This window comes from Globicephala melas, chromosome 20 (assembly GCF_963455315.2).
Source record: "Globicephala melas chromosome 20, mGloMel1.2, whole genome shotgun sequence".
NCBI lineage: Eukaryota > Metazoa > Chordata > Mammalia > Artiodactyla > Delphinidae > Globicephala > Globicephala melas.
In genome coordinates this window covers 30,546,191-30,568,944 of record NC_083333.1, presented here as the reverse complement: position 1 = coordinate 30,568,944, position 22,754 = coordinate 30,546,191, and the positions used below count along the sequence as shown (strand labels likewise).

At 50.5% G+C, this 22,754-nt stretch overlaps 2 protein-coding genes across 3 annotated transcripts in view; both read left to right on the top strand.

Annotated features, from left to right (window-relative positions):
- The window catches only part of TIMP2 (TIMP metallopeptidase inhibitor 2), a 51,329-nt gene extending 38,935 nt beyond the window's left edge, over positions 1 to 12,394 (top strand). Inside the window, exons 3-5 of the mRNA XM_030837880.2 lie at positions 205 to 313; positions 8,037 to 8,161; positions 9,440 to 12,394. Of these exons, the coding sequence (XP_030693740.1) occupies positions 205 to 313; positions 8,037 to 8,161; positions 9,440 to 9,637 (432 nt within the window). The 3' untranslated portion in view covers positions 9,638 to 12,394. The remainder of the gene's footprint in view (positions 1 to 204; positions 314 to 8,036; positions 8,162 to 9,439) is intronic.
- Positions 12,395 to 22,383: 9,989 nt separating this feature from the next.
- Positions 22,384 to 22,754, top strand: part of USP36 (ubiquitin specific peptidase 36) — a 33,416-nt gene continuing 33,045 nt past the window's right edge. For both annotated transcript variants that reach the window (XR_009560335.1, XM_030837876.3), the window contains exon 1: positions 22,384 to 22,485. The gene's annotated coding sequence lies outside the window, so the exon portion shown is untranslated. The remainder of the gene's footprint in view (positions 22,486 to 22,754) is intronic.

The following is a 22,754-nucleotide window of genomic DNA, read 5'->3' as shown; positions in this document are numbered from 1 at the left end:
CCACACTAAGAAGTAAATCAGTGTCTCCAGGGAATCCCGTGCATTAGGAATGGTCGTCTTCTGATCTGTCTTACTGGTACATCTCCATCCCCTTTTCCATGTTGGCAGTACCACGGGTGCATGTCGGGGCGCCCCGCCGTGTTCGGGATGGGAACGTGGCCGTGCTGCCCAATTCGTTTACATTTCTCATCCTCCTCTTTCCAGATGTTCAAGGGACCTGACAAGGACATAGAGTTTATCTACACGGCCCCCTCCTCCGCAGTGTGCGGGGTCTCGCTGGACATTGGAGGAAAGAAGGAGTATCTCATTGCAGGTGTGTATGTGGATATGGGCATGGAACGTGCCTAGGGACCGTCCAGAGGTGGGGAGGCGGGGCGGCTCAAAGTGGAACAGAGCCCTGACGATACACACAGTGCTATTCAGAAGTCTCGGGGATTCCCTGCCTAATTCCCGTCAGAGAATTAGTGAATTTTCTCCTGTCCTAGACATTCCCCTTGTTAGACTAGTGGAACCAATGTGACTTGAGGGGAAGGAACAAAGTAAACCGGTATTCATAGGGAATTTGAGGTCAGGTGCACGCAAAGAGGTGAGATGCTGGAAGTGCTCAAGCCCGGACAGGAGGCGGGGAAGGAGAGTTGAAACCTCATTTTAAATCTCTTGATATTATTACGCTCTCTACTCACCTGCTGCTTTGTTCGTCGTATCCCTCTTTTTTTACTGTGATAAAATACATATAACATGAAATTGACCATTTTAGCCATTCTTAGGTGTACAGTTCAGTGGCGTGAAGCACGTTCACATTGTTGTACAACCATCGCCACCATCCATCTCCAGAACCTTCATCTTCCCAGACTGAAACTCCATGCCTGTTAAACGCCCCCCTCGCCCCAGCCCTGGCAATCTCCGTTCTGCTTTCTGTCTCGGTGAATCTGACTCCTCTAGGGACCTCATAAAAGTGGAATCCTAGAGCGTTCGCCCTTTTGTGATGGGCTGATTTCACTGAGCATAATGTTCTCAGGGGTCAGCCATGTTGCAGCAAATGTCAGAATTTCCTCCTTTTTTAAGGCTGAATAATACTCTGTTGTATGGATAGACCACATTTTGTTTATCATTGCATCTCTTTTAAAAATTATACTCTCTTATTCTTACATAAAATGATTTCCCTTTACTTCTTTCTACTGCCTCCTCTGCCCACCCACCTAGGCTTCCCCCCAGAGTCCAGAGCAGGTGTCCTCAGAATCAGCGCTATTGACATTTGAGACCAGATCATTCTTTGTTGGGGGGCTTTTCCTATGCATGTAGGACATTTAGCTACATCCCTGGCTTCCACCCACTGATTGCTGTAACATCCTCCCCCCAGTCGTGGGGTCTCTGACATCACCAGATGTTCCCAGGGCAGGGGCAGAATCACCCCGAGTTGAGACCCCCCGCCCCGGTCTAACAGAACCTCCAGTGATGCCATAAATGCTGTATGCCCGTGCTGTCCGGTATGGCCGCCACGAACCACACACGGCTGCTGAGCGCTTGAGCTGCGGCTCGTGCAACTGAGGGGCTGGGGCTTTCATTTTACTTCATTGCAGTTGATTTAAATGTAAATGTGAACGGCCATCTGCAGCTGGTGGCCCCTATACTGGCCGGTGCTGTCTGGGTCAGCCAAGGAACCTCACTGCCCTCTTCTAGGGAAAGTAGGAGTCAGATCACAAACTTAAGAAAAAAGAAGAGACAGGACACCTCCCCTAGACCGACATCCTATTTTATTCCCCAAATCCCAATTTAATCATAAAATGAATTCCAAATCCAAATCTCCATGATTTGGGGGATTTTCTTCCGTCCCGGTTATTCACACATTTCAACACATGTTTAGCGGGTGCCCCTAGGTGCCTAGCTCTGTGCTCGGCATGGCAGGGGTTCAGGAAGAGAGATCCTGGGGCCCTGCTGTCAGGAAGCCCATGTTCCCACCCGCGGGGGGACAGGAGAATAAGTTAAAGAAAGTAAGATAAGTTTCACACGTGGGGAAATGTGAATAGTGAGTGAATGCTTAAAAGGTACAAAGAGGCAGAGACCCTAGCAGGTGCCAGGACCCAGAAGATGTAGTGTCGGGAGAAGGTACTGACCTTGGCCGTGCAAGGGCGGTGCTGCAGGGAGGGAGGTGCAGTGGGGCCAAGGAGGCTTCTGGGATCTCTCCTTGGACAAGTACCTCCCTCCCTTCCACAAAATGCTCACATCCAGCACCTGCTTCCGTGAGTTTCTTTGTCAATACCTCAAGAATTTTGTCCCTCTCCTTGGGGATAATGGGAGATTTTTTTCCTTCCTTTATAGGCCCTTCTGAACTTCCTAAATGTTTTATTTTGAGCACCTATTATTTTTTAACATCTTTATTGAGATATAATTCACACAGCATACAATTCACCCATTTAAAGTGTATAATTCAAGGGTCTGGGTGTATTTACAGAGGTGTGCAACCTTCAGCACAGTCAAAAAGAAACCCTATACCTTTTAGCTATTACCTTCCTAACTCCCACTCTCCCCTGACCCCAGCTCGCAGCAACCACTAATCTTTCTTTGTAGATTTCTTTACTCTGGACTTTCTTATGAATGGAATCATGTAACATATGGTCCTTTGTGTCTGGCTTCTTTCAGCATAATGTTTTTTAAAGTTTTTAATGTTTTGTTCATGTTATAACATGTATCAGCACTTCACTCCTTTTTATGGCTGAATAATATTCCACTGGATGGATGTACTACCCATTCAGCATTTCTCCTATCCATTCAGCATTTCACTGGGGTTGTTTCTGCCTTTTGTCTATTATGAGCAATGCTGCTCTGAACATGTGTGTGCAAGTTTTTGCCTGGACGTGTGTTTTCATTTCTCTTGGGTAGATACTTAGGAGTGGAACTGCAGGACCTACGGTGACTCTGTGTTTCACCATTTGAGGAACTGACAGACTGTTTTACAAAACAGCTGCACCGTTTCACATTTGCAGTATCTACTGTTTTTACAGTAGGAAAGATAATATCAAATGGAGAGAAGCGGATGAGGACAAAAATCACAATGCAGAGAGCTGACAACCTGACTGTGACATCACAGTAGCACAGGAAATGGCACTGGCGGAGACACACCTGGTTCAGGGACCTTATTGCCCCAGCCAATCAAAGGCTTCTAATTTTCTGTGTCCTTTTTTTGTCCTTGTCTCTAACACCCTTTAAAATGAGAGCCTCAGCCATCCTGCTGAGTCTCCACACTGCCCTCTAAGGGCTGTCTGGCCAAACTGCAGAGCTGCCGAAGCCCTTATTCAAGGAGGGAGAGCCTGCATCCTGTCGTGGGCGGCTCCTGGTGGAAAAGCGACCTCAGTGTGGGCTAGGACCTGCTTCCAGACATGCCCAGCTGAATCCTTACCCACGCTGAGGCTCTGTCTTAAAGGCCTCTAATCAGGCTTCACCAGCTCCCTGTTAATAGAAATAGGAGTGCCCTTTTCCTGGCACTGACGTTCTCCAAATGCTTTCCATGTGGGTTCCATTTAATCCTCACTACCCCCTATTATCCCCATTTTACAGATGAGGAAAACTGAGGAGTAGAGGCTGGAGCCGTGTTCCCAGGTCCCGTGGTGTGTGCCTGAACCCACTTTCACTTTCAAGCTGATTGTTAAACTTCGGTTGATGTCATGGTGGCAGCTTGAAATTGGCCAGAGGGGGAGTATTTACACCACAGAATTAGGGCAAACGCTACACACCAGAGCTTTTCCTCCCAGGAGAGCTGCTGGTCAGGCGTTTCTCAGCACACGCCTGACAGCGTCACGCTGCCGGGGAGTGGTGCAATGGTGCAGCCGGAATTTAGACCCTGGTCCGCCTGACCCCTGGGTCTGTTACACTCTGCTTCTTCCATCATTGGTCCAGGTTTCGAAGTCTCACTGCCCCAACGCCTAACCCAGCAGTCCTCCACATGCACTGCTCGTTGGAATTCCACAGGGAGTTTGCAAAAATCCTGATGGCCAGGCGGCACCCCAGACCAATTCAAGCAGAATCTCCAGGGGTGGGGCCCCAGCATCAGCATTTGTAAAGCTCCCTAGGAGAGTCCAGTGTGCAGCCAGGACTGAGAACCTGCCCTCCTCTGGGTCAAGGCAGACCTTTTGTTCCAGAGGTGCCAAATAGCCAGTCTGCACACGCTCAGGAGAGCTGAGCCCCAGCAGCGTGGTTGGTCACCTCCCTCGAGGTCAGTAGCCTCTGGACATTATTTCATCTCCTGGGGCCCTTCTCAGTCAATCAGACCTGCCTCTTGCCCCGAGATTCTGAGGAGCGGGGCACCGCCCTTTATTCCACGAGATGGGTGGTCCAGACCATGGGGCCCTTTGGCCGGATCCTGGGGCAGGATGGGGAGATGGCTTATGTCCAGCAGTCAGGAGCCCCAGCAGTGTCTCCGTGGAGTGTGGGGCTTGGGTCCTGCCCCGTTCCGCTTACCCCGAGAGTGCAAGGAAACCGCAGGGCTGCTTAGCAGGTGGGTCCAGGACAAGAGCGGAGGTCCACGTGGTGGCCGCGTGGTGATTGTTTTCCTGGTGGTTGCTTTTCTTTCTTTTGGGGGACGTGGAGGAAAAATCAGTTGTGCTCAGACCATTTTCTGAAAGGGAAGGACTTCATGTCCAAAGGGAGCATCGTGAGTCAAGTGCAGAAAGCCTCACGATTTCAAGTCACTCGTGATAACATTGATATTTTTCCCACGTGGAAGCTCAGCCGTTCATATGTGCTGTTTAACATGTAACATGTATGTGACCTGTGCTGCTCCTACCACAGGCCCTTTCAATTGTCCCCAGGCTGAATGAGAAGACAGTTATACAAGTAATTGCCACACACATTTCAGAAGCTTGCTACACATGAAACCATCCAAATTGTAGCTCCACTTATAATCAAAATTAAAAACACTTGAAGAGGAATTCATGTGGTGACTGTGTGCCTATCATCTTGACTACCTCACATTTAGTATTGGAAGCAAGCAAGTGACATGGGACACATTTTAGTTCCCTAACTGGCCGTGGAACATAAGATTAATAAAAGGCACTTCCACTGGCGGCTGACTCACCCCATTACAGAGGGACCTCTCTAATCTGACTTCCTTCCCTGGCTCAGCGAGACAGCTCTGGAACAAATCTGTTTAATTTCTAAAGAACAGACTCTAGATCTTGTTTTCCTGGAGTCGGAATGGGCTAACCAAGAATCACGGGGCACAGTAAACCACTCAGCCAGCGCTGGCTGCAGCCCCAGGAGTGACCACATAGCCTGGGGCAGCCCACCTCCTCCTGGGCTGATGACTCAACTTCACATGTTGAGTTGGCTCCGTGAGACGCTTGTGTTCAGGAACTGTTATGGAATCGGCCCTGTAATTTTCTTCTACAGTCCTCTCCTCCGGAAGGAAAAATAAACATACAACCCTCAGTTACAAATTTTAATTAATTCCTGTTTTTCTGTAGCCAAGAAAGACTTTGCTTTTTTTCCAAGGCAGACAGATGCTCACGTGCCCAACCAAGTCTTAATTACCTCTACTGAAAGAGGTCGCCTTTTAACATTCTGAGATGCTACACCGTTTACACGTGACAGTTAAAGCTCATGTGAGCCCAGTAACTGGGACCACTGAAACTATACAATTTCCATTTCATCTCTATGCCCTCTGTGGAAGTTTGAATTGGTGGTGAAAAGATTAAAGAGGAAGACAGCAAGAAAAAGGTAATGAAGCACATTGTTAGAACAGATACCCATGCCATCGTCAGCAGACTTTTATTGAGCCATTACTATGTGCAAGGAACTATGGATAAAAAAGGATTAAGACACAACCCTTACCCTTCGTGTTTATGAGCTGGTTAAGGAACAAGATACGTAAGAAAGGCAAAGAACGATGTGAAGTGGGATATTGGTGCCCGTCACCTGACACAGTGGAAGTTGCTCCGGAAGTCTGGAGGGAGAGACCAGACTGAGAACTCAGCCTGCCTCTGATGAATGACCAGCCTGGGCAAGGTAGTAAATGCCAGAAGAAACCAGGCTGTGGGAAGGAGTTACTTGCCATCTGTCCATTTTGCTCCTCATCTATTCTGAACTCATAGAAAGTAGCTACAGGCCTAGAAAAAAAAATAGCTATTTTTGAAGTTTAAGGCCACCCAGACGTATATTTTTTTAGTTATTAGGATCAGAATGAATGCTGCAGTAGTCATTCTGCTCCTTGATACGTTTCTTTACCTGGAATGTCATACAACTCTAAACAGATACAAAGAAAAATAGAGCTCCTGAAGGTAAGAGGCGTGTTTAAAGAAGAGGTAAGAGCATGAGAATTCATACCTGGGGACTGCTTCCTGCCACCTGCCCAGCAAAGGATGGGCAGGTGGCAAAGGATGTCACTGGTGCCGCTCGCAGCCTCAGGCAGCCCATCTCATCTTTCCCCTGGCAATAGATTTCTGTTTCACTTCCTCCCGACAGGGCGCGGTTGACGACAAGCTGCATCAGTGCTTCGCTGAGCTATGTTTCTATTAGCAGATTGTCCGTGGCCAGGGCTATGCCTGAGATCATTAAGTCGGATGCATTGCAGCTTTGTCAAGCCGAGGTGCTCAGGATGCAGCCCGGGGCTCCTCTCTGCCTCTGAGGGAATCGCGTGTCGCTCTCTGCCAGGCTCTGGTGTCATCACTGGGTATCTGTGCCTCTTGACAAGGTGCCATTGTAGCAGGAGGGACAAGATTTTAGACGACCTCCCTGGCCCTCGTTAGGTTCTGTCAGTCACCAGAATACACTGGCTTGTCTTTTTCTCCTGCTCAGTTAATGCCCGGGCTGTCACCAATGAGAACTCTTCACAAAAGGAGGAAGGGGGCTGAGTCAGGAGCCTAAGGTACCACAGCGTCTCATCATCCCCAATAAAAGGAATTCAGGGCAGATTTCTGATTTTATAAAATTCTATTTTTACTGTTCATAACGGAACAACCCAGAATTACAAGTTCAACATCAAATGGAGGAAATGCTTAGGAATAAATATTTGGTGGAAAGAAACCAGGAAACAATACAATCTACGTACAACATGATCTTGTGTGTGTGAATACGTGTGCATAAAAGAATATTGGAAGGAAATGCATCAAAATTTAGCTCTAGGTAATGAAAAGAGAGAAGTTTTTAAAAATTATTTCCTACCGGACTTCCCTGGTGGCGCAATGGTTAAGAATCCACCTGCCAGTGCAGGGGACACGGGTTCGAGCCCTGGTCCGGGAAGATCCCACATGCCATGGAGCAACTAAGCCCGCATGCCACAACTACGGAGCCTGCGCTCTAGAGCCCGTGAGACACAACTACTGAGCCTGCGTGCTGCAACTACTGAAGCCTGTGTGCCTAGAGCCTGTGCTCTGCAACAAGAGAAGCCACCACAACGAGGAGCCTGCGCACCACAGTGAAGAAAGCCCATGCACAGCAACGAAGACCCAACACAGCCATAAATAAATAAATAAATTTTTTAAAAAAATTATTTCCTACCGTTTCTAAGTTTTCTACAGTGAGCTTGCATTCTCTTTATACTCAGAATAAATATTCCACAGTGTATGAGTGTGCTCGGGTTGCTATAACAAAAACCACAGACTGGTTAAACAACAGAAATTTATTTTCTCACAATTCTGGAGTCTGGAAGTCCAAGATCAAGATGTTGGCAGGGTTGGTTTCTTCTGAGGCCTCTCTCTGTGGCTTGTGGATGGCCACTTTCTCCCTGTGTCCCCACATGGTCGTCCCTCTTTGTCTGTCTGTGTCTAATCTCTTCCTCTTATAAGGGCACCAGTCCTATTGGATTAGGATTCACCCTAATGACCTCATTTTAATCAATTCTTGAAAGGCCTTCTTTCCTAATTCAGTCACATCCTGACGTGCTAGGGGTAAGGGCTTCAACATCTGAATTTCGGAGGGGACACGACTGAGCCCACAGCACACGGTACTGTCAGAACTGACCCTATGCCCAAGCCACATCCAAATGCAGGAGAAGGATGAGAACCCAGGACTCGTCCTGAGCTTGGTGACCCCTGTCTACTCAGGAAAGGCCGAGGGGAACGGCAAGATGCACATCACCCTCTGCGACTTCATCGTGCCCTGGGACACCCTGAGCACCACCCAGAAGAAGAGCCTGAACCACAGGTACCAGATGGGCTGTGAGTGCAAGGTAAGCCGCCACTACCTCCTCCCACGCTCCGCCTCACCACCACCTCCTCCAGGTGCGTGGACTGCTGGGATTTGATCCCTGGCTTTCCTGGGCCTCTCAGTCCTTGGGATCCCAACTTAGGCCAGGGCTCTGGGGAGGTGTGGCCTACCCACAAGTGAGGATGTCCAGCCAGGGACGTTTGGGAGGTGAGGGGAATCTGACCATGTGGCCTGTGGCTTCTAGGAAGGAAGCCTTCTAGGAGGAGGAGTTTCGTGGGGAGAACATGGTCCTAGGAGTATCTTTCTACAAATGTACAAGGGCAGAGAGTTGTGTGCCTTGTGAAAGAGTGTCCCGGGTGCTGTGCTTTCGCCAACATACCAGCCATTTCCATGCGTGGGTCCGTGTAAACGTGGGGTCTGTGTGCTGAAGCCCCAGCCCCTCTTCTTAAAAGCGGCCCAGAGGTTGCACCAAACACAGTTACAGCGGTGCTAATGCTTAGAAGCAGCCGTAGAAGGTGAGATCTCCTCCACGGCCCGCGGGCTCCCATCCTGTTGTCTGCTAACACATCAGCACTGCCCCTCCCCCTGCCCCAGCACAGGATGCGAGTCTGGGTCCCGAAGATGCTGGCCCAGCGCAGCCCTGTGTGAGGCTGCGGGGATTGGCCTCTGCCGGTTGGCGCTGCTTGTGCCGCCCTCCTGCCCATCCTGGTAGATGGGCCCTCCTGTCCTTAGCTCGTTCAGAACGTGAATTCCGACCTACAGCTACACGTAGGTCCAGCGAACTCCTCTGTGCCCAACATGAAGTTAAGAAGCGAGTTCCTCGTTTTTCCTTGCTTGGCCTGAAGGTGTTCACCTTCCTGTGAACTCAGGTTCTTTTGCCAAAATGCTACTTGCCGATCCCCTCTAAACCCATGCGTGCTTGGGAGCAAGACAACGTCCTTTTAATTTGATTTGAACCTATCCAGTAGATTCAAGACCCTTTATTGTTATTATTGTTATACTCCCAGGAGGGCAGGGCTGAGCTGAAGCCAGTTTGTTATGCTCAGAGAAGGTAGACCAGATGGCCCAAAGTGGAGGCGCGTTCACAGTTGCTGGGGGTGCAGAGACTGTGTACTGTCCCGCCTTGGGCAGGCTGCCTACTACCATTTGGAGAGTATGGGGCTCAGGAAAGGCTACTGATGGAGCGGGTTGGACTCCAGTCCCAGCTCCCTCCCTTCCTGGTGCACTGCCAGGTTCTGGAGATGCCCCCGTGAGTGGCCTTGGTCCCTGACTGAATCCACCTCTGCGTCCCCCTTCCTAGATCACGCGCTGCCCCATGATCCCGTGCTACATCTCCTCTCCGGACGAGTGCCTCTGGATGGACTGGGTCACGGAGAAGAGCATCAACGGGCACCAGGCCAAGTTTTTCGCCTGCATCAAGAGAAGCGACGGCTCCTGTGCGTGGTACCGTGGAGCGGCACCCCCCAAGCAGGAGTTTCTGGACATCGAGGACCCGTAAGCAGGCCACCAGCACCCCTGTGGCCAATTGAAAGCCTCCAAGAGTTCAGACTGGTCCAGCTCCGACATCCCTTCCTGGAAACAGCATGAATAAAACAGTCATCCAAGTGGGTCTAAATTAGTGTGATTCTCCTCCCCACCCCCGTTTTCCTTTTCAACATCGTTGTGGGTCTGGAGGCAGAGGTGGGTCCCATACCCCACCCGCCAGCCTGGACACTGCGCAACTCGGTCTCCCATCCTTGAGCGCGGGCAGGGGCAGGACGCTCGGGCTTCCCTCCCAGGCCCAGCCTTGGCACTGTCACAAACGCTGAGCAGGCAGCGACTTAAGGGTCCCCTAGCCTGGTCAGGGCAGAGCCTGGAAGTGTGCATTTTGTAGAAACTTTTGAGGGTCGTTGCCAGACTGTGTAGCAGGCCTACCAGGTCCCTTTCCTCTTGAGAGGGGCATGTCCCTCAGTTCCTGCAGCTTCCACCTCTGGCCCTAGGGTGGCAGCCCCTGCCCCTTGTAAGTGCCCTGTACCCCCGCAGACTCCCCCATGCCCACCACGGACTCCCAGTACCTGTGACTTCTGTGTGTCTGGGAGCAGCCCTGTACCGGTGGCTTGCTCTTAATGGAGCCCCAGTTAATTGTATTAATCTGCAGAATTCCATCGGGAGCCTCCCTCCCAGACCTTGTAGCGATGCAGGGACAAGGAGCTTCAGCTCCAGCCAAGTCCTTTGATTCCCATCCCTGGCCCCCAACACACACCCCAGCCCTTGGCGGAACCTGCCACGTTCTGCCCTGGGGCAGACATTTGCGGGGGCGGGGCTTGGCTGCCCTTGTAGTTCCTTACTGAGCTGCTGAGGCCCCTCGCTCCCTGCTTCTCTTTCTGGCCTCCGGCATCTAGGTGGAGGGGCGCGAATTTGCTTGGCGAGGGGTTGTGTGTGGCTGGTGGCATGAGCTGGCTGTGCCGTCTGCACATCCTGAGGACGTCAAAAGCTGGGTCCCGCTCTGTCCCCCAACACGCCTCAGAGGCCCCCAAGCAGGTGCCAGAGGTTTAGAGTATGACCTCCCTCAAAGACTGACTGTCACTGTGCCATGCGGGGGTTCCCGAGAGTGAAGTTAACGCAGCGTAGAATGAAGTCCTCCCCAGGGAAGGACGGATTTGGGAGGGAGGTGGCGTCCGTAGAATTCTCATTGCTTTCTGGGCCTCCAGGACTCTGTGGCCAGCTTTAAGAGACATTATTCTTCTAAAGATGAATTTTTAGAGAATATGTGAACCCAAATTACAAGTGTACCCACCTCTGCTTATATCTCTTGTATTACGAAGATCTCTCGGTTAAGAAAGTTCATAGGGAACTAGGGAACCTATCTGTTCCCTAAAGGTGGTTTCCTGATGCCAGTAAACTGGGAGTTAGCAGAGGCAGAAATTTCTCAGCAACAGTAAAGATAATCTCCTTTTTCTTCCCACTTGTGTTCTAAAGATAAACTGTTCTGAGTTTGTCATGCACGCTATATGCAAACACACACAGTGAAACTGAAGTCTGTCAGCCTGGGAGTGGTCCTTCTGCAGAATTCTTCCAAAGTCATCTTCTAAGCCTGCTCTGTTCTGCGGTGACCCCAAAGCACCTGTGAGACTCCTGACCTCCCCCACCATGGCGTGCAGCCCCCATGCCTACCCGGGACCTGCTCAGCACAGATTCTGATGACCCCCTTTCTAGGGCAGACTAGGGGACTCTCCAGGCATCCGGCCCGCTCCAAGGGCGTCTTCATGCTGTACAGTGATAGAAAGTTTGTAAGATGTCATAATGGACCAGTCCTTGTGATTTCAGTATATACGAGAACACCAGACCCTCCAATCAGTATAACACCCCACCCCCGTCTGCTTCCTGTACGGTGTTATCATATGTAACATTTACTCCTGTTTCTGCTGATTTTTTTTAAATGTGTTGGTTTGTTTCTGACATCAGTTGTAATCATTCCTGTGCTGTATTTTTTATTACCCTTGGTAGGGGTTAGACTCGCACCTTTTTTTTTCAAAGGTTTCTGCATCGTGGGAGCAGTGGACCCAGAGTGGAAATGGCGCGGTAGCTAGCCTATGATGGTGATTCCTTCAGACCTTTTCTTCAGTTCCTTGAGTATCGTTGATTTTCCGTCTCCCATCTTTTGTTCTCCAGTTCCAATTATTACGAGGCAAAGAATCTTTGAGTAGGTTGGTTCTAAAAGATGGCCTTTATATTCAGTCTACGCACATCCGTCTTGTAGCCATGCTGAGCAGAAAAAAAAAAAGTCAAGATGAAGTACCTGGTGGTGGCCGAGAGAAGCCACTCAGATACCCTCAAGGGTAAATAGTTGCCGTATATATATAGTTTAAGAAGGCTGCATTCAGCATTGTTTAATTTATATGTTATGTTCTAAGCACTGCTCTTTCCTCCCTCTATACTTCTGCAAGCAACTCAAAATATTTAAAATAAAGTTTACATTGTAGTTATTTCCAAATCTTGGCTTGATAAGTATTAAGAAATATCGGACTTGCCGCCGTAATTTAAAGCTTTGTTGATCTTGTTCGTTTTTGTTTGGATTTTTTTGTTCGTTTTTTTTTTTTTTTTTACTTTTGGGGCAATGTGATTTTGCTGGAATATGAAGTCTGAGACCTTCCTGTGCTGGGAACACGTGAGAGTTGTTGAAAGTCGACAAGCAGACAGCGCATGTCTCCGATGCCTTGTGTCATTCTCGAGTGACCGCTCGGTCCGTGGACAATAAACAGTATTATCAACGAGAGCGCTGGCTATCTCTGTGTGATCGTGTCCGACGTTCCGAGCTGCCGCTTTCTAGATTAGGAACATGGGAGGGTGCGGGTTGGTTTATCCCCTGAGAAGCAGGCCTGGACGCTTAGAGGCCTATGTGGGATGTGGCAGAGAGTGGGGCAGACGACAGGGAATATGGTTTCTTAAACTGGCCAAGAGGCAGGACGGGGCCCCTTCATTCAGCACATACTTCTCCCTTTCTGTTACGGAGCACTTCACACACACACACACACACACACACACACACACACACACACACACACACACACACACTCACACACACACACTCACACATGAAAGCAGAGCCCTGCAACCATCTTGCATCGTCCACAATGAACCCACTGTCTTTCTTCTCTTCCTGCACCCACTCCCCCAACCACCCTGCCCGAGATTATCAGTAAGGGAAGATTCCAGATGTCAACCAGTTTTATCTGTAAATGTTTCAGTACATACCTCTAAAAACACAAGAACTAGCCTTTTAATATTTATTTTTTGATTTGGCTGTGCCGGGTCTTAGTTGCGGCACATGGGATCTTTAGTTGTGGCGTGTGGGATCTAGTTCCCTGACCAGGGATTGAACCTGGGCCCCCTGCATTGGGAGCGTGGAGTCTTAGCCACTGGACCACCAGGGAAGTCCCAAAACAAAAACTATTTTAAAAACATTTCCGAAATACTTTTATCACACCTTGAAAACATAATTAGAATCCATGAATGTCATGGAAGATCTAGTCAGTGTTCAGACATCTCTGATGGTCTCGTAAATGCTTTTTTATAGTTTGTTGTTTTGAATCAGGATCCAAATAAGGTCCCTACATTGCAGTCGCTCCCTCAAGTCCCTTCCCCTGCCCCCCTGCCCCCCTGCCCTGCCTCCCTTCTCTCCCTCTCAAGTTGGAAAAAATGGCCCCATCATCATTCTTTTTATTAACTTATTTACTTATTTATTTTTGGCTGTGTTGGGTCTTCGTTGCTGCCCGCGGGCTTTCTCTAGTTGCTGTGAATGGGGGCTACTCTTCGTTGCGGTACACGGGCTTCTCATTGCGGTGGCTTCTCGTGTTGCGGAGCACAGGTTCTAGGCACAGGGGCTTCAGTAGTTGTGGCGCATGGGCTTAGTTGCTCCGCAGCATGTGGAATCTTCCCGGACCAGGGATCAAACACGTGTCGCCTGCATTGGCAGGCGGATTCTTAACCACTGCGCCACCAGGGAAGTCCCCCCATCATCATTTAAACTTTAACCGAGTCTCATATCACTGCGAGTCACCATATGAAAGTCCGTTCATGGTATGTTCGAACACATGACCACCCTCTGGCCCACTTGTAGAATTTGTTATTCCAGGGACAAGCTGGAAGATTCGTGTTTGCCATTTTCTGTAGCAGATCCCTAATCAGCAAGAACAAACTCACAGCTGCCTCATGAGGCAGTAAAGAGTTAGTGAGACAAAGCATTAAATGCCATCCACTGCAGGAATATCTGGATTGTTCTTTCCATGTGATGAGATCTATGGGGGAAATGGTTCAGAGGTGTATTAGAATAATATTGAATAATACAAACACTTTCTGTGTCATACAAATGACCTTACTTGGCATTGGTGCCCGTCCCAACCTGCAGACCACATTTGGGGTCTTAACACAAACGTTTCATTCATTTTATGTGTTTAGGTCAAATGTGACTTTTTAAAAACACTTCTTGTGGAAATTTTCCGACACAGACAGAAACACAGAATGACAAAACGAACTCCATGCACTCATGATCCGGTTTCAACAATTTTCCCAGTTTTCTTGATCTTTGCAGGCAGTTTTAAATCAGTCTGAAGACCCACATATGGGGTAACCAGATTGTTAGGGATTCTACCAGACACCACTGTTTCCCCCTCAGCCTTGCTCATTCTGCGGAAGAAAAGCAATGGGGGCAACTGAGGACAACCTGCTCTCTGGTCGGAACCCCCAACAGACACATGTGGGTTCAAAGTGGAAACACGGCAGCAGCCTCTGCAGGATCCAGTTCCCAAGACCATGATCGTGGGTGGGGGTGGGGTGGGGGACAGGGCGGCAGTGGGAGAACCATCAGGGCTGGTGAAAATCCTTCAGACGTTTGAGGGGCACTATCTTTTCCCTCCTAATTATTCCTGGATCTGTTTATCTGATCTAACTTAAAATCAAACCAAGATGGTGGAGCTGCAATATTTCAGTAGGGTCAGCTTTATCCTAACAGCGACGTGCTGTTGCCATGGTTTTACATTAAGACTTTCAAGTTCACGGACAGATCTATCTCTGGCCTTGGGTTCAAGCTTCTAGCCGACCCATAGCTCACCCTGTCACAGGCAGTTGCCTTGAATCATCTTGCAGTGAAAGGCAGTGCTTTGATTTGGGGAATCATTTAGCTCTAATAGCTTTCTTCCTCCAAGAAACAAATTGTGGGGAAAAGAAAAAAAAGACATTCAGAAACAGGAGAGAATTCTGCTTGTTTTCATTCAGTAACAACTTGGAGGAATGTTTCTTTCTAATTAAATGAAACAGAAGCGTGAACCAAATCCAAGTCGGAGTCTGCAGAATGGTGGGGTGTCACGTGGGGGTCAAAATCAGAGAAAGGGTGAGTGTTATAGAGGATCTGAGGACAGGATCCAGGATGGGATGCAGAGGGAAGGCTGCATACATCACCTAGAAAGAAAGCTTAAAGTTTCGTTTTTATTTTTAGGCCAATCAACGTGTCCTTGCTTTGTCCTTTGAAGTGAAGTTGGGTGGTGGGGCTGGGCGGGTGGGCAGCAGGAATGAGATTCCAACCAGAGAGGCTCCCTGGAGACTTAGCCCCCAGCGTTTGTATTGGGTGCTGGTCAGGTTGGCGCCCTCTGCCCAGCGTGTAGCAAAACCCCAGACTCCCAGAGCAGAAGCAGGTTTCAACATCCACAAACAGCTGGGGCACGGGAGCCACTCTTATTAGAAATCCATGCTCCCAGACCTCGGAAGCAGACCTTCCAGGGGGAGAGAGGTCTCGGGCCTGCCGTGATAACTCTTTTTCGCGTATGAGTCCTTTCCATCTTCCTCCATGATCTGTCCCCAGTTCAGGAGACTCTGCTCCTAAACTCCCAGGGGCAACTGCTTAGGAAATCATTCTGATAAACCTAATAATTCCAGTCATAGCTAACGTTTATCCCACGCCAGGACTTGTGCTAAATGTTTCACGTACATGATCTCATTTAACATCTGCCAACTCTGAGGGGTGGTCCTCTCACCTTCCCATTGGATAGATGGGGAAACCGGGGCCTGGGAAGCTTGAGTTACCGGTCACCCAGCCGTTCAGCACTGGAGCTGGGATTTGAACCCAGGCAGAGTCAGAATCCTGGGCCCAGCTCTTCAGTAGAACATACGCCTGCCCTGCTTCCCCAGCCTCTCTAAGGACCACGGACAGAGCCTCCAACAAGGACGTGGCTCAGGTAGAAGCAGGTTATCCTCCACAGATCGACGCCCACCCAGCAGCAGGTGGGGACCCTTTCCTTCCACTTGCAGGAAGAGCCTTGTAGTGGTTTGTTTTTATGTGTTTTTTTCCCCCCAGGACAAAGGCAGATTTCTCTCCCTTTTTCTGAATTTTGAAACAATGACAGCAAAATCCTAGTCTCAGTGAAGACACTTGATCACACCAAGATACCTTGTTCCAAGTTGTAATTTCTAAACTTAAAAAAAGAATAAAATTCAATTATCTGGGAAATTCATCCCTATGTGCTTTCTCTTCCAAACCAGGACACTTCTGAGCGAGAAAGCGGGTGCTATTAACAATTAGTAGTATCAAGAGGTGTACAGAAGCACTGTCCTGGGCAAACTGCTAAGTGTCACCCTGTCATCATGGGACACCTTCCAAACACTCAAGGTATATCAAGCCCGCTCTGCTGTATTCCCAGTTGCTAGAGTTCATCCTCAGATGCAGCACGCCCACAACCCTGGGGCCCGAAAGCCTTATCCTACCTTCCTGTGATCTGAGAGCGAAGGTGTACCAGCTAAGGCAGCTCTGGATACCGTGGCAAATGAGCCCAGTATCCCAGGGACTAACACAAAGGAGTTTATTTCTTGCCAAGACCAATGGGGATGTTTGGTGGGTGCCCTCCAAGGCTGATTCAGAACCTGGGTTCTTTCCCTCAGGGTCCTTCACCACCTTCTGGAGCCTCGGAGTCCTTGGTTTTCAGCCAGAAAGAGGAGGGGAGAGGAGGCACCATAGATTCTTAGCCTCTCTGGCTTGGGGGTGACATCTACCACCTCTTCTCCCAGGTACTAGACAGACTGAGTCGCCATTCAACCATTCAACACCATTCAACAGGCAGCTTCGGGCCATGGCCCCTCTGCCTCTACCCACCTGCTTCCCTGGCAGGCCCAGACACGGCAAGGAGAAGTCTAGGTGGGCCTACTATGTGTTCCCTGGGCAGTGCTGGGGGCAGAGGGCTCAAAAGCAAGGTGGTGCCAGGAGTTAAAAGGCAGGGTCTCGGGCTTCCCTGGTGGCGCAGTGGTTGAGGGTCCGCCTGCCGATGCGGGGGGCACGGGTTCGTGCCCCGGTCCGGGAGGATCCCGCGTGCCGCGGAGCAGCTGGGCCCATGGGCCGTGGCCGCTGGGCCTGCGCGTCCGGAGCCTGTGCTCAGCAGCGGGAGGGGCCGCAGCGGTGAGAGGCCCGCGTACCACAAAAAAAATAAATAAATAAAAAATAAATTAATTAATTAATTTAATTTAATTTAATAAAAATAAATTTAAAAAGGCAGGGTCTTGAACACTCTTGCAAAGTTTGTATAATCTAGTCCTGAGGCCAAAAAGTTGCAAGCAGTGCTTTGAGGACAGTAACAGAGCTGTGCAAAGTGCCCCTGTGCTACAAAGGAAAACCAGAGCCACCTGAGGGGAAAGGAGCAGATCAAACCAAGCCCAGCAGCGGGAGCAACACCCAGACGGATCAAGTGAGAGGCCTTGTGGGGGAGTTTGGGGGAGGCAGGCGGGTGTGCAGAGGGGTGTTACGAGAGCCGTGGGGATGGGTGATCTCACGGCTTTCGTAAGGATTCAAGCAGGATTTCAGTATTAGCAGGTGGGGAAAGCTGCCCTCAAACACACAGGGAAAGTACACACCTGTGGCATTTACGCTGGGTGAGTTTTCTTAGAGAGGAAGCTTTGTCTGGGAGCGGAAGGAAGAGGCAGGCGAGTGGCCACAGCCGACACAGGGATTTAAGGTCCATTGGCTACTTTTTGGCCAAACCACCGAACACAGGCCCAATTCCATTGCAGCCCATCTGCGTGCAGGGGAAAGAAGGCCTAAAACAAAACTCTGGGAGCCCTGCCACGTGGCTTTTCCTTGGTGAGTTCAACCAGACCCGGGTTTGGATGTAACTCCAGTCTCTAGAAACTGGAAATTGTTAGTGTTGTGTAGGCCCAGCAGCAGCGGCTCACAGGAACCAAAACTCACAGTGACTGACGTAAAGGTCAGAAGAACAATGATTACTTTACAGTTAGAAATGTGACACAGGTCTTTCCAGAAATTAGCTTAAATCTTTGGTCATCTACAGGCTGTGAAACCGGGGGAGGGGTCCAGTCCCTTTTACGTCAACCTCCAAAGTAAGGAGCCCCCAGGTGACTTCTGGGCAACAATACTGTTACTTTGTTAATGCACCTTTTTTAAGGTAAGTTCTAATTTGATTCATTTTGGTTACAGCTTTATTTTTTTTTTAATTGAGAATGCTTTATTCTTTCATCTTCAGTGTTTCTCCAGTTTTCTCTTTCAGGATTTAGAGATTATTCAATTGTCTCATCTCTAGCATTTTTTTTTTTTTTTTTTTTTTTTGCGGTACGCGGGCCTCTCACTGTTGTGGCCTCTCCCGCTGCGGAGCACAGGCTCCGGACGCGCAGGCTTAGAGGCCATGGCTCACGGGCCCAGCCGCTCCGCAGCATGTGGGATCTTCCCGGACCGGGACAGGAACTCGTGTCCCCTGCATCGGCAGGTGGACTCTCGACCGCTGCGCCACCAGGGAAGCCCTCATTTCCAGCATTTTATTTGCCATTTAGTTGGATTTCACATTTATCCAGTGTACCTCCAGCACACCGGTCCAGGGACACACCAATGAAATGAGACTTGATGGGGGAGGGAGGAGAAGTCCCGAGAACATTCCAATTGAATGTATAAGTGGAATGTGCCGCCAGCCCAAGGCAACACCAACCTAATGGCAGGGATGGAGGGAATCCAGGAAGACCTCTTGGTGGAAGTGGCACCAGAGGAGGTTGTTGAAGGACAAGTGGGAAAGGGAATTTTAGGCCAAAGACCAACCTGAGCCTGGAGTAGAGACAGCCTGATTGGGGTCTGGGGGGCACTTGGATTTAGCTCTGCTGAAGGATGCAGGGCAGGGAACGGCTGGGGAGGAGGGGGAAAGGCAGGCAAAAGCCAGCCCCTGGGAGGCTATTAGAGACCATGCGAAGGAGCTTGGCTTTCCCATCAGCAGGAGGCAGGGGGGAGGGGTGGACGGGAAAGGGTTTCAGACAGGAGTGAAATGGGTTCAGGTCGGCCTTTTAGATATATTATTCTGTTTGGCAGCTTGAGCAATGGACTTGGCTCTATTCCAGTAATGCAGGAGAGAGCGGAGAGCGGCTTTACTTGCGCAATTGGACTGAGGGGAGGGAATGGCTTGAGGAATATTTGGAAAGTAAAATTAGCAAAATTTGTTGAGAATTTACATGGGGTGAGGGAGAGAGGGGGAGTCCAGGATGCGGCCAGGCAGGTGATCGTTGGGGTTACTGTCTGCATCAGTCCAGGTCCAACCTGGAACACCAAAACCACTCTGCACAGCCTTTAAAACAGCAGGGATTAAGGTAGGGATTGGTGACAGCCTGATGGAAGAAACTCCCTGGGAAGCCAAGAAGGGAACAGCAGGAAGCTGTCAGCAGCTCGAGGGTGGAGGGGCAGAGGGAGGGGCAGCTCTTGTAGGCTGCCCTACAAGAGCCCAGGGTGAGGCCAGGTGGGAGGCTGCAACCACAGTATGTCTCTCTGGATGGAGTTGAAGCCGCTGCTGGAAACTCCACTCAAAGCAGAGAGGGAGGGGAAGAAAGGCCTGCTTCTCCTTTCGTCTGCCCACCAGTCTCAGCAGTGCCCCCAAGTGGCCGGACCCACTGGGAAACCAGCTGAAAAGGGCAAGGATTTGGTCTGAGCTCTAGCACAGCAGCCCAAGTAGGCAACAGGGCAGAAAGGAGAGGCAGTTTGGCGGGGGGAGGCGTTTCTGGGCATGGTGAATTTCGAGGTGGGACACCTCGAAAGGACACCCCCTTCTGGGGAAGGGGTGTCCAGGAGGCACTGGACCCACCTTTCCAAAGATTAGGGGGAGAGGTCTGTGTTGGCACATTTGGAATTTACCAGCCTACAGGAAGTAGTTAGTTGCAGTGGTGACAGCAATGGATGTACTCATAGGTTAAGTATGTTACATAAAAGAAACATTCAAATTATTTTCCCAAATGATTGCATCATTTTACATTCCCTGCAGTTTTACAATCTGTTTGCTTACACATTGTTTCCAATGTGCAGTCTTTTAGCTTCTAGCAGTTCCACAGAGTGTGGAACGTCAACTCATTGTGGTATTAATTTGCATTTCTCTGGTGATGTTTGAGATGGAGCATGTTTTTAAATTTTATTTATTTTATTATTTATTTTTGGCTGCGTTGGGTCTTCGTTGCTACGCGCGGGTATTCTCTAGTTGTGTCGATGGCCTTCTCATTGCGCTGGCTTCTCTTGTTGTGGAGCACGGGCTCTAGGCGCGCAGGCTTTAGTAGTTGTGGTGCGTGGGCTCAGTAGCTGTGGCTTGCGGGCCCTAGAGCGCAGGCTCAGTAGTTGTAGCGCCCGGGCTTAGTTGCTCTGCAGCATGTGGGGTCTTCCTGGACCAGGGCTCGAACCCATGTCCCCTGCATTGGCAGGCGGATTCTTAACCGCTGCACCACCAGGGAAGCCCAGGATGGAGCATTTTAGAAAAGACTTTCCTATGGGCCATGTGAACACACCTCTAGGAGATTCCACTTGGAAGCCTTCTAGGAGGGAATTTGACAGGGGAGTAGGGTGGGAGTGTGGGTGGCCAAAGGCTCCTCTCGACTTCCAGGTCTCAGATCACATTCTCAAGCAGCATGCGGGCCTTTTCAGGCAATAGCTTTGTCATCTAAGAAAAATTTCGGGGTTACCTCTGAGGGCCTGAGCTAAAGATGTGAACTTGGAGCCTGAGAAACCTGGGTTTAAACCACCACTTACTTGCTGGGATCTTGCACACTCAGTTTTATCATCTGTAAAATGGAAACAATATATTTTTGTAGGGTTGCCATGAGGATTAAATCAGATAGTGTGGGCAAGTGGCCAGCTTGGTATCTGGCACATCATATGAACTCAGCAACGGGAACAAATGTCATCAGTATTGTTATTAGAATCAAAGATCTGCTGGAGATCATCTTTATTTCACAGATGATCACATGGAGGCCCAAAAGAAGTGTCCAAAGCAACGTGCTAACTAGGGCAGAGCTGCGATAAAACTGAGGTCTCCGCATTCCTGGGCTACTTGCCAGCCCTCCGCCTCCCACCTGCTCCCACACTTTTTTTTTTTTTTTTTTTGCGGTACGCGGGCCTCTCACTGCCGCGGCCTCTCCCGTTGCGGACCACAGGCTCCGTGCAGGCTCAGCGACCGTGGCTCACCGGCCCAGCCACTCCGCGATATGTGCGATCTTCCCGGACCGGGACACGAACCCATTTCCCCTGCATTGGCAGGCGGACTCGCAACCACTGCGCCACCAGGGAAGCCCACTCCCACCCTTTTAATCACTCATTTATACATTGTATCAGACCTGGAAGAGTGAGAAGGTCTTTGTCTGAATCATTGCTTTAGGGTGCGGAGTGGACTCCGGGACAAATCCCAATCTGAATCTCTGTAGTTGACGATTCTCACAGACAGGGCAGAGCTCAACCTCAGGTTCCTGCGGGTCTGTTTATACTTGTTTGCTTTTTCAAAAACGAGCACTCTCCAAGTGATAACTACAGGTGAATTTTGTTCTAATTAAACCCATTCTCTCTCTCCATTGCCAGTCCCTGCTTGAAGGACTGTGCGGGGAATATAACGACTAGCTGCAGGTTTCTAGTTGCTTCACCCAGGATCGCCCAGCCTGCCCTTCACACTTGTCTGCCAAGGACACAGCAGATTGTGTTGTATACTCCAAGTGTTCCCTTTTAGGAAAAGTCGTTTTTTGTGGAGTAACAATATTCCTTTGCTTATGTGAGAGTATCTGGAGGTCAGGTCTGGGACTGCACTCTCTCCACCTGCCCTGCGGAACGGGACGGAAGGCAACCAAGTGGATTAGGTGAAAGACATTTTTAAAAGTACCGCAAAAGCAAAGCGCATTTGCAAACATTCAACCAAAACTTTAACGTAGTCATCACGGGATGACGCTTCTGAAGGAAGGGAGTGGGGTCAGGGAATTGCACAGGGCCCGGGACACTGCAAAGGTCAAATACCATCGCTCCCGATCCCTTAATCCCAAGAGCATTTTGCTCCGCCCTCCGGGCTTCACTGGGCCCGCTGCCCTCTTCTCGCCCGGCCTGTGTCTTGGTCACTAAATGCCCTAGAGGGTGCGATCAAGCATCCCGCGCCACCGCCCCTACTGCAGGTGAGAAAGAAGTGCGCCCGGACGCCGTCCTAGGTGCGCCGGCTCGCCAGACCCGGAAGCAGGCACTTCACGTGCTCTGCGGGAACTCGGGGGGCGCCGGCCAAGGGGGCGGGGCGTCTCAGGCTCTGCGTGCTTTCGTCATCGCGTAGGCTGGCGGGGCCGCGGGATGGGGAGGTGACGTATAGGGCACGTAAAGTGGCTGCGGGCGGGTCCAGGGAATAGGGCGGAAACTAGCACCGCCTCTTAAAGTTGCCGGGGCCTTTCGGTGTGCCGCCTTGAGGACTGTGGACCGCGGCTCCTTTAAGCGTCGCCGTGACACGTGTGTGAGGCGGCGGAGGCCCGGATGGTGCGTGTGCGGGGCCCGTGCCGAGCAGACGCCAGCTCTGCGGGCCTGCAGCCGGGCCAGCGGCGGAGCCAGCTGCGGGCCTGGTAGGCTAGGGCCGGGTTGGGGCGGCGCGAGGGCCGGGTGGAGAGCTTCTGCGCCGCGGGGCGTGGGACTGTGACTCCCGACGCTGGGCGCACCGGCGAACGCTCCGGGGAGACACGGGTGTTTGTTTGCGAGGGGCTTGGGGTCCACGGAGAGGCACCAGGGCTGCACCGTCCGCAAGGGGCTCCGGGGTCCACGGGGAGGCCCCGGGCTGCGCGTCCACGGGGGGCTCCGGGGTCCACGGGGAGGTACTAGGGCTGCGCCGTCCCCG